General features: G+C 38.9%; 1 protein-coding gene across 2 annotated transcripts in view; it reads left to right on the top strand.

Annotated features, from left to right (window-relative positions):
• csgalnact1a (chondroitin sulfate N-acetylgalactosaminyltransferase 1a) overlaps positions 1-12,160 on the top strand; it is a 73,684-nt gene that overhangs the window by 18,023 nt on the left and 43,501 nt on the right. Inside the window, exons 2-3 of one of the 2 annotated variants that reach the window (XM_041235029.1) lie at positions 2,002-2,268; positions 6,035-8,009. In XM_041235029.1, the coding sequence (XP_041090963.1) occupies positions 7,343-8,009 (667 nt within the window). In that variant the 5' untranslated portion in view covers positions 2,002-2,268; positions 6,035-7,342. The remainder of the gene's footprint in view (positions 1-2,001; positions 2,269-6,034; positions 8,010-12,160) is intronic. The other variant, XM_041235023.1, reaches the window with a different exon arrangement.

Here is a 12,160-nt window from a genome sequence, read left to right as displayed (position 1 = left end):
AGAAGCATTTTTGCATTAAGCTGTATAGCCTTTATAGCCTTGTTGGAACACCCCACTCACCACTAACCTCCAAGTTCAACAGTAACTACAGCTCTACAGTTCGACAACAAGACTTTCAATACATAGACAAAGGGTTTTAATTTGTTTTAATCCTATTCCATTCATAGTCTTCTTTGAAAGCATGGGACAGCTTCCTAAGAAAAAATGCAGCTATGTTTATATTGTACATGTTGTGGCAATGGGTTATATACATCACTTGGAAAAATGTACCTGGTATCCAAAACTGAGAATTCTGCAACACAGTGTCTGGGGTACAGTGAATAGGGTAAGAAATGAAATATATGCAGAAATGTTTTATAAAATCAGGACAACTACCCATTATTAATACTAGCATAATGTGCATCTGAAAAGCTCAACTAAAGAAGACAAATGTCTTGTCAGCGGTGAAGGCATTAACCAAAGCCTAGTTCCTTATAGTTCTGCCTGAGAATTTAAAGTGTTTAAAGTTATGGAGAGACATTTTGGAGTAGCCTATCAGAAGTAAAAGATACTTCAAAGATGGGTGAACCTTGTATTTAAACAGCGGACAAAATATGTACAAGTAGAATCAGATATTTCAATCAGATATAGGGAATTTTAAGTTGATATAAAAATATAGGCATGACGTTATACTGTACAAAGCACAATCAGTACTATTGTTCAGTTGCTGAAGCAAGATACTGCAGTTAACAGCCAAACCATTCATTTGTTCACTGATTTTTAGGCATCCTACTCAGATGGTCTTACAGTTCATTTTCAAATGCAAGACATCCCATGGCTTTTCTTCCACATAGTCAGGTTTAATCACCTTCATTAGTGCCTTGTAATACCTACTTGGCACCCATGGGTATTGTTCTAATTAATGAGGACACTCACATTTGACAGGCAGTTCTTTTTTAGTCATTTCCTAGATGTAAAGCAGATAAATGTCTTGACCATGAAATTTACAGGAAATATTTTTCAATTCAGCACAATTTGGCAAATGCTATTTTGGGATTTATCAGTGCTGGACATTTGTATTTTTACTAAGCTATACATAAAATGACAGCAGTCAATCAGTGTGACAAAATGTGGAATTGACAAACATTTCTGTTCAGTCACCATGGCAACACAAATTCAACAGACAGTAAAAAAATGACTGTACATCTCAGTCACTTCTATTCAGAGGTCAGTTTGTCTTTCATAGTTTTTGGATTACTGGCTTACAGTCAAGATCTTGCCTTGTTGCAGCACCAGCAGTAGCTTCTCCCCAACAGAATTACTAGGTGTTAAAAATAAATATGTATACTGTATCAATATTATTTTCAGGTACTTATTTTATTTTTCTTAATCAAGAAAGGAAACCTGATTAATAGATGAAACTGCATATAATATACATGTCATCCAGGGTATCCTCGGCTCACCGCACACCAGCGAATCCTGTAGTCTGGCCGGGCACCTGTGGGCTTGCCTGTTAGCTGGCCGGGAGCTTCGCTGTCCTCCTGCGCTGTAGCTCCTGGGCGGCTGCATGGTGAATCCGCAGTGTGTAAAGAAGCGGTCGGCTGACGGCACACGCTTCGGAGGACAGCGTGTGTTCATCTTCGCCGCTCCCGAGTCAGCACAGGGGTGGTAGCGGTGAGCTGAGCCTAAATAATAATTGGCCATTTCAAATTGGGAGAAAATAAAAATAATTGGCAACGACTAAATTTAAAAGAAAAAAAAAAGTTCTGTGTCCCAGTTTAGAAACAGTTTGTACTGCTGCTGTATTCTATGGCGTATGATTTTTTGCATTTTCCACCTTCCTCCCCTCCTTCTCCTAAATGCAGCGCCACCTCTGCAACAGTCTCCCTCTAGGGGCAAATGACGTTCACTTCCCAACCTTAGGCCTAGCTGAGCTGGCCTCGACCTCTGAGAGGACGGTTCTCCGAGAGCCAGAGGGGCCCCCCGGCCAAATTTATCTTAACAATGTTTCTATCATTCTAGGTTCTCCCTGCGGGGCAACATCCATGCTCCCCTACCTTGGAAGCTGATCGGCTCGGGCGGTGTCTTCCTGAGACAGGGGGCAACCCTGTATCCTTTACTAACAACTTACTTAATCTATGCCGGTGTTCCTCTCTGACCCCTTTGCATGTTTAATTGTCTTTTTGGAATTCCTGTCGCCCTGCGTGGCTCCGTCTGAGAGGTCAGCCACGCGGAACTCCCAAAACGTTGGTATTCCTTGTTAGTCGGGGCGACTTCTGTTCTTCTCAGGTATCCTCTATACTCCTCTTCATTTTTCCCCTTGGTGGAAAATAAAGCTTGCTTCCCAGCGTTGGAGGCCGATCGGCTCGGTTTCACCTCCGTGAGGGTGGCTCTCCACGAGCCAAGGGCAAATCTCTCTAAAGTCTCAAGCACATAGTTCCTATTTCCAAGTCCCAGCCCTTGCTCTTGTTCCATGAATAATCTTTATAATGAGATAAAGATTGAGAATTGTGGCTCTTTACTACTGGTTTAACCCTTAAAAGAACCGTAATATGCATTGTGTCCAAAAAAAAAAAAAAAAAAAAAAAAAAAACTTTACAAATTCATCTTTCATACTAGAATTTATCTTTATTTTTTTTGTGAATGGTGCATAGTCTCTAGAGGTACCAAAAACAATCTTGTTAGCTCAATCAGCAATGGATATACTTTGCAGTAGTAGTTAAGTATAAATAGTGCTTTAAAAACTGTATTGTAATGAAGTACTAGTGCTGTTATATTAATAATGGCTGAAGTACAAACCAGGTTTCACTGTGATCTACCTGTAGAATTATAATAAGGCTGTCAAAGAAGTGTGTACATTACCTTGGTGTGAAAGGGAAGGGGTGATTGCCAAGCAGTGTCAATGTCGAAATACAGAGAAGTCGTTAAAACAAGATTTAACACAGGCTGCTCTTATTCTATCAAAATAAAATGCTGTGTTTGTCAATTCATTAAAATGTAGTTTAGTGTGTTCACCACTAACACAACTAATCCTTTGACTAAAATAAGCCCAAAACGATGCTGTCAGATGACAAATTGTGTTCAGTCAACTGGGGCGTACACACAGTGCCGTTGTAAAGCTTTGACTTCCTGACTTCCTTTTTAGATGGAGTACAGTACTGCTGTTCTTTCTACCCTCTTCAGCAATGCTAGACATCGCACAATGTAATTATTTTTGCCAGGACTTCTGAGAACATGTACAGAACATCTGAACTTTTTTGTCCTTTCTTTTATGATGAAAAAAAAACTTGACATAGTAGTAGTACACATCATTGACAGAGGCTGCACTGTAAATATTCCTCAAAAAATCTGGTTTTGAATGGGTGATGTGAAATAGACCTGACACCAGGAGAGCGTGATTCCCAATCCAATTTCAGCACAACCCAGCTATAAATAAAGGATATAGGAAATCCACAGTAGAAATGTGACAAACCATCTTGCACCAGGGGTTGACAATCTGGAACAGAAATCTCTTTATTAAATAGTGTTCACTTATTAGCTACAAAATGCATTGAATGAAAGCATTCCTGTTTGATAAACATGTTATCCCTTTGTAAGCCACAGCTGTTTTACTAAGTGTCACTTTGAGATTTATTATTATCATTATAATACATTGTAAAATATATGTTTCCTATAAAGTTTGGTGTTTACAGTCATATTGTAAATGGTGATGGTGTGAGACCTGTGTATAATAAGATTGCCTGCGCATACTGTAAAAAGGTTGATGATAAACCTGCCAACCTCAATTTTTAAAAACAAACTATTACCACCAGTATATGAACACAACAAAATAGTCAATTCCAAAACAAGCAACAGCCTGCAGAGCTAAAATGTTATTCGCAGAAGACAGACAGATATATAAGAAAATAAAAAATACTGAAGTTATTTGGTGTGTTTTACATTTTTTTTACATTTTGGTTTCCAATTTTACGTCAACAATTTTTCTTCAAATGTTAAAACTAAAATTCTTCTTAAAATAATCAGTTCCACAATTTCTGTCTGTTATGTCACCAAATAATATACACCAACACTGTAAATATAAGGCTGCAATTCTGTATTATTAGGCTTCCAAGCCAAAGGCTGGGAAGCCTATTGTTACTGTTAAAGTTTTTTTAATTTAATTTTTTAATTTGTTTTATTATTATTATTTTTCTTCCCAAAACTTTAAACTAATGCTGCTGCTTTGAAGCTGTGTGACTGATCAGGTTCTGACTTGGCAGGTAACAAGCTGGATACATTGACTGTCTGATGCTGAAAAAATTTTGCTGCTGCGTCCTTGCAATTGGCGCCGTGATGCATTTTTCAATAAAACCTTTTGAAATCTTTTTGTGAAGCGGTGAAGCAATTGATCTGAAACTTGACATATATCATCAGCATCCAAACCCGCATCAAGTTTGCGAAGCAGAAGTTGCTGTGGTAAATTTTAAAGCGCTCTGAACAACAAACTGCTGCTATTTGAAAACCGTTTGACGAACAAACTCCAAACTTGGTAGTTCTTATCCTAGTAACAATGGGATACAAATATGTGAAAATGGTGATGTTTTATAAAACAAGATGCAAACCAGAAGTTGCTGTGATACAATTCAATAATAAAATGGCTGCCACAAATTTCACCGAAACACACCCTAAAGAGCAAACTGCTTTTATTTCAAAACTGTCTGACCAACAGACTCCAAACTTGGTATACATCGTTCTGGTGACAGCGGAATACAAATATGTCAAAATAGTTATGTTACGTAAAACAATATGGCTGCCACTCCTACATTTTCTTCTTATATTTAAAACTGCTTCAGTTTAAAAATGGCTCACTTGATTAAATCCAAACTTGAAAACCATTGTGCCTGTGTCAGTACAATTTACATTTTCAAAAATGGCATTTGTGCGTTAAACAAGATGGCAGCCTGACACATTTTTGAAAACAAAAACTTTCAAAATCTTCTTCTATGGAACTGTTGAAGTTGCTGATTTTAGACTTGGAATATTGAGAACTAAACACACTTAGATGGGTACTGATACTGGGGCTTGGAATCCGTAAAACTGCCTGGCACTTCTAGTTATTATTAGTAGTAGTAGTATTTTTATTATTATTATTGTGTCCTCGACAAAAAGTTGAGTTGTCTGTGCTCCTGGTGTTTGTCAAAAGTTGTTTGCTGGTGCTTGTTGTAAAAGTCACAGGATAATTGTATTTTGTGTCTACTACTGTATATAATAAAATAGTCTTCTAGTAGTATCAGCAGATTACTACAGGGGCCTATGTTTTGAAGGGGTTAGCAGTTTCACTTAAGGCAGTCATAGTAAGCTACTGTGAAAGAACACATGACTGTATTGACTTCAAGCCAGACGTTTCAGTTAATGAATGAAGACAGTTGTTCACAAGCGTGGACCAGTATGTCTGTTGGCACTGTATTAACAGAACTGTGTTTGTTAAAGACTAGACGATCTGACCAGATCCAGTGGGAAAACGTAACTAGTGGCCATTAAATAACTGGAATCATTTTCACAGCCCTGAGTGAGATGAAATGTGTTCACTGTATCTTCAACATATTAGCACACCACAGTATAATTACTATAGTTAATGTTAATTATTATAATATATGAGCAAGAAGAGTAAATTCAGGTAGAATTGCTGGAGTGCAACCAGGCTGCTGCACACAAATTAAAACTGTTTTGCAATTGAAGATCTCTGTTTATGTTACAATATAGTAACTCCTGTTTAAAATCAGATGAGCTGCACTGTACTGTAATGTCCTGCAGTTTTAGAGTAATGCAGTCATGTTATTTACATTGTTGTTGGTCCCTACAGTTAAATTGCTGTATAGTGGGCCCACTGAACTTGATGAATTGCCCACTAGACCTCACGTTCATCATTTACAAATGCAATGCTGCACACTTCATGTGCAGTTTGAGGATTCATGTTTCTTCCTTTGAAACACGGGTTACGAAGTGCTCATTGAAGGTACTCCAAGAGGTATGATCAGCTTGTATCTAACTCGTTTGTGTGTCTCTGTCATTCCAGCTCTGGAGGCAATTGCGAGAAAGAGGGAACTATGTCCAGTATTAATACAAGAAACAGTCTTTTCGTCACTCTAAACCTCTGAACCCCTGTGCAGATAAACTACAATGGCTCAAACTTACAAAAACATTGTAACCAGATGAGAAGATTGTTTTACAGAACCACAGACCAGCCTGCAGCTTTACAGCTAACCTCCTTTGGACCGGATGTAAAATACTACTCTGATGCTACTTTACCGGATCTTTGTATATGTACTGCAGAAGGTAGCAACGACTTTAACCGGATAGCAGCTGCTTTAATGTGCAATATGTCAATGGCTTAAAATGGATTATCCGAAAAATCACTGACCATTGAGCAAGTACTGAAAATATATATATATATAAAAACACTTGTATGCCTAACTGCCTTTGGCAGGCACTGAGAAAACACATTCCACAAAGCTGCTTCTGGGTCAGAAATGGCATCCTTATATGATGATTTAAGAAGTTGCATGGTGTGTTGATGCTTCAACCAGCATTTATGCCATCATTGCCTTAAAGAAACTGTGTGATATTTAAATGTTACATGTGCTGTAATGATTGATCTCAATAGGAATATTATACATATGGAAGAGTATGTCAGTCTTAAGGGAGTCCTGTACAGTACCGAACAACAAATTAATCAGAGCTGCTCTATATAATCTTCTTTATGTGAGTCATCTACTGCACTATAACAACTATTTATGCATACTTGCATAAAGCACAACAACTGCCAGATTATTTGTGCTTGAATATTTAGCCAGTTTCAGAGAGAAACAAGCTGACTGGCAAATTGACACCTGACTACCTACAGATGGGAATAGGGAGACATTTGTCAAACCAATTGAATCAAAGGACAGGATTTGTACTGCAAAACATGCCACTGACCTGACAAGAGAACTAGATTTGTACTTTATAGAACACATTCTATGATTGACATTTGGATGTGAGTTTAGGGATCTGTGTCTGGCATTATCTACTTTCAAATCCAAAAGAAGAGGGTGACCAAAGCAGCTGGTGGGATTTAAAATTGGTACTTATACTCTGTTCTGCATAACTGTATATTTTAGTCACTGTTTACTTATTGTTGCCTTTTAAGGGAAAATATTGGGCCAGTTGATCCTACTAAGGATTGAAAAACAGTTTTTGTTTTGGATGTGAGCTTTTAAAGTAAGTAAAAAAAAAAAAAAAAAAAACTGTGGTATCAGAACTGCCATACAGTAAAAAATTGAAACAAGCTAACGTTGCTTTTTGAAGAGTGACTTGCGCCCAATGTAGCCCCTGAGCAAACACCATGTTGCGGCGGGGGCTGCTGGCTTGGGGGTTCCGAGTGGCCTTGCTACTGGTGCTGCTGTGCTGCTGCCTGTCGCTGATCTACATGCTGGCATGCAGCCCGCGGGCAGACGGTGGTCAGGTCCCGCTCCCCCGGCCCAACAGCCCCACAGGCAAGGAGGGCTACCAGGCCCTGCTCCAGGAGCATGAGGAGCAGCATCGACACTATATCAGCAGCCTGAAGAAGCAGATCTCCCAGCTGAAAGACGAGCTACAGGAGCGCAGCGAGCAACTCAAGACCGTGCAGGGCTCCCTGGAGCACGGAGGGGTGGGCTTTGGGATGGGAGGTGTCGGTGTTGGGGGGTTAATGGGAGGGGATGGTGGGATGAGCGAAAGGAGCCACACAGACCTCATGGAGTTTTTGAGGTCCCAGCTGAGCCGAGCAGAGGTGCATGCCGGCACTAAGATACCCACAGAGTATGCCGTGGTGCCCTTTGAGAGCTTCACTCTGCAGAAGGTGTACCAACTGGAGACGGGCCTCACCCGTCACCCTGAAGAGAAGCCTGTGCGCAAGGACAAGCGGGACGAGCTGATTGAGGCACTCGAGACGGCGCTGGAGACACTCAACTCCCCTGAGGAGGAAGGGAACACCCACCACCGCATGTATGCAGCCTCTGACTTCATTGAAGGTGAGTGTAAACTTTATATGCAATGTTTGTACATTTTTTTAATCTTAATTTGGTAAATAGGGGTTCTGTAAGAGTATGGTTGTGGTTACTAATATAACAGTTCATAACCCACCACACCTCACCTCTCAAAAAAAAAAATTCAAAACTTTGTTCTTTATTTTTTATTTTATTTTTCATGAAAGTTTATGTATGCCAAGTGGATTCAGTGACATTTGGAATATATTTTTGGTAAGAGCCATGCAGATGTTGTATAAATGTGTCTTTCTCCTGAGAAGAAAAAACTTGTGTCTATAATGCGTAACATATCTTGCAAAAGTATATATATATACTATATCAAATTGTATCAAATGTAATTTCCGGGGTTAACAAGTACCCCTTTGCTATGAAGGAATTAAGCAGTATTGAATAAGTGGGCATTAAGGACTTGCTTATTTGTCACAGGTAATAAAGTTCACGCTGTCACTGGAGATGCAGGTTAATAGAGTTGCCCAGCAAGGCAATGGCATATTTATAACTCTCCCTACAACACATTTAAATTACGCACTGAATACAGTGGCTTGCGAAAGTATTGACCCCCCCTTGGCATTTTTCCTATTTTGTTGTCTTACAACCTTGAATTAAAATGAATTTTTTGGGGGTTTGTATCATTTGATTTACACAACATGCCTACCGCTTTGAAGATGCAAAATATTTTTTATTGTGAAACAAACAAGAAATAAGACAAAAAAACAGAAAACTTGAGCGTGCATAAGTATTCACCCCCCCAAAGTCAATACTTTGTAGAGCCACCTTTTGCAGCAATTACAGCTGCAAGTCTCTTAGGGTATGTATCTATAAGCTTGGCACATCTAGCCACTGGGATTTTTGCCCATTCTTCAAGGCAAAACTGCTCCAGCTCCTTCAAGTTGGATGGGTTCCGCTTGTGTACAGCAATCGTTAAGTCATACCACAGATTATCAATTGGACTGAGGTCTGGGCTTTGACTAGGCCATTCCAAGACATTTAAATGTTTCCCCTTAAACCACTCGAGTGTTGCTTTAGCAGTATGCTTAGGGTCATTGTCCTGCTGGAAGGTGAACCTCTGTCCCAGTCTCAAATCTCTGGAAGACTGAAACAGGTTTCCCTGTATTTAGCGCCATCCCTCATTCCTTCAATTCTGACCAGTTTCCCAGTCCCTGCCGATGTAAAACATCCCCACAGCATGATGCTGCCACCACCATGCTTCACTGTGGGGATGGTGTTCTCGGGGTAATGAGAGGTGTTGGGTTTGCGCCAGAGATAGCGTTTTCCTTGATGGCCAAAAAGCTCAATTATAGTCTCATCTGACCAGAGTACCTTCTTCCATATGTTTGGGGAGTCTCCCACATGCCTTTTGGCGAACACCAAACATGTTTGCTTATTTCTTTCTTCAAGCAATGGCTTTTTTTCTGGCCACTCTTCCGTAAAGCCCAGCTCTGTGGAATGTATGGCTTAAAGTGGTCCTATGGACAGATACTCCAATCTCCGTTGTGGAGCTTTGCAGCTCCTTTCAGGTTATCTTTGGTCTCTTTGTTGCCTCTCTGATTAATGTCCTCCTTGCCTGGTCCGTGAGTTTTGGTGGATGGCCCTCTCTTTCCAGGTTTGTTGAGGTGTTATATTCTTTCCATTTTTTAGTAATGGCTTTAATGGTGCTCTGTGGGATGTTCAAAGTTTCGGATATTTTTTTATAACCCAACCCTGATCTGTACTTCTCCACAACTTTGTCCCTGACCAGTTTGGAGAGCTCCTTGGTCTTCATGGTGTCGCTTGCTTGGTGGTGTTGCAGACTCTGGGGCCTTTCAGAACAGGTATATATATATATATATATATATATATATATATATATATATATATATATATATATATATATATATATATATATACTGAGATCATGTGACAGATCATGTGACACTTAGATTGCACACAGGTGGATTTTATTTAACTAATTATGTGACTTCTGAAGGTCATTGGTTGCACCAGATCTTATTTAGAGGCTTAATAGCAAAGGGGGTGAATACATATGCACGCACCACTTTTCCGTTATTTATTTTTTAGAATTTTTTTAAACAAGTTATTTTTTTCATTTCACTTCGCCAATTTGGACTATTTTGTGTATGTCCATTACATGAAATCCAAATAAAAATCCATTTTAATTCCAGGTTGTAAGGCAACAAAATAGGAAAAATGCCAAGGGGGGTCAATACTTTCGCAAGCCACTGTATATGTGTTCTGTGCATGTCTGTTTGTGTCTTATTTTATTATACAGACCGATTGTGCCATCAGTAAGTACTGTCACATTTGTGTGTTTACAAGCTTCATTAACAATACTGAAAAAATAAATAAATAACACTTTCATAGTGTAAAGCATTTAACACTATGAGAGTTAAATTTACATCTCTTTCAGTGTATAACTAGCACCCCTTTATTGTAAAATTAACTAAGTGTTGGGAAGTAACACTGGAAGAGTGATATTAACACTGCTGTAGTGACAATTTAACTCATATGAGTACACAGTTGTACTCTCTGTAAATAAACTATGTACAGTTAACAAGTGCAAACTAATAATGTCATAATTTGTCAAACATTGTTTCATTGCCACGAAAGTAAATGAAAATATCGTAGCAAGCAGAAAAATAATTGGACACACTCAACCAAGGCTCACAGATACAACATGGTTTATTTAGGCAGCCAGCTCCAAGTCAGCACCATCCACACATACAGCCCTTTGCCCACCCCAGAGCACTACCCCACCTCTCAAGGTGACATTCACATAGTACATAAAACTACACGGGAAGGTTTCAACAGCTACAGCGTATGGCAAAATAACTAATAGGGGCACTTACAATAATCACAACATTTATAACAACAATAGCAACAGTATTCACCTTACCCTGTTTCCCACTCCCAGTGTCCTCTGCTGCTCATTAACATATTAACCTACCTTGAGCTTCTCCAGCAAGGGCAGAAGAGGCGCCATTACAGAAACCACCAACTAAAATCCTGGATGTTGATATTATTACTCTGGATTAGTGTATTTTATTTTACACTGTGAAACATACCTTGATTTAGATATGAAACAACACAGCGTGGCATAAAATGTGAGCATTTAACCCCTAAAATCAACACTAACAGTTAACACTGTTATTTCAACACTGGCCAATTTGCTGTGTATGTTTCAGTATTACATACACAAAGTATCATAGCAATTTCACTGATTAGCTTCATTTATCATAGACAATAAATTTCACAAATTGGCAGATACAGAGGCTATAATCAAATCAGTACAAAACTGGTAATGGCGGAGGACAGTTTAGGCTTTCCTGATAGCCATCACTTGTGTCATTAACAGTCTTGAAAACCAGTGGTTTAAATAGCAAAGTCATGTGTCTTTCCTGCAGTATTGATCAGAATAGAGGTTAAAGCCAAGCCAGACTGATACGTTCCAGAAGCTTCATTAAATCAGCTAGCACTAACATCTATTGGAATTAGATGGCCTTGTCTCAGGTTTGGATTTACAGTGGCAGGCCAAAGAGACATGTGAATAATGTACGTCTGGATTAGTGTTCCTTGATGTTAGCCTATTTATTGGAACCTTATGTGGAGGCTAATAGCAATATGACTTATTTTTGATAACAGTATTTCTGCAGGGTCATTTAACACAACCACTTGCATCTTCACCACATCCTCAGTCATCAACTCAAGAGAAGTTCTTGTACAATTTTCTGTTAATTTATTCAGACAAAGTACATTAATTTGTAGAAACCCCAGTAACACCACCAACACATAATTTATGTAGACCTTGGTTGCACACTGTGACTGACTTTTACAACATTCTCACTGCTTCCTATTGCAGCATATGTGTTGCAATCAGGTCTAATAAATGTTCAGTTATAGGACGGATGTTCATTTAAACACATGATGAAAGGGACCTGCTGCTGAGAGGGAACAAGTTAAACATAAATTACAGAAAACATATTTAGGCAGCAATTCCCTTCATCGTGTTGACTTAATTGAATGCCATTTCTTAACTAAATAATAATTGGACATCGTTTTAAAATATACAGGGAGAGATTTTTTGTTGTACACATGTTCTTAGCTTTTATTCAATTCTAAAATAACCTGACGTAGTTATC

The sequence above is a fragment of the Polyodon spathula genome, chromosome 2 (genome assembly GCF_017654505.1).
Source record: "Polyodon spathula isolate WHYD16114869_AA chromosome 2, ASM1765450v1, whole genome shotgun sequence".
NCBI classification, from domain to species: Eukaryota; Metazoa; Chordata; class Actinopteri; order Acipenseriformes; family Polyodontidae; genus Polyodon; species Polyodon spathula.
The sequence above is the reverse complement of the archived record's forward strand: the minus strand, read 5'-3'. Positions and strand labels throughout refer to the sequence as shown.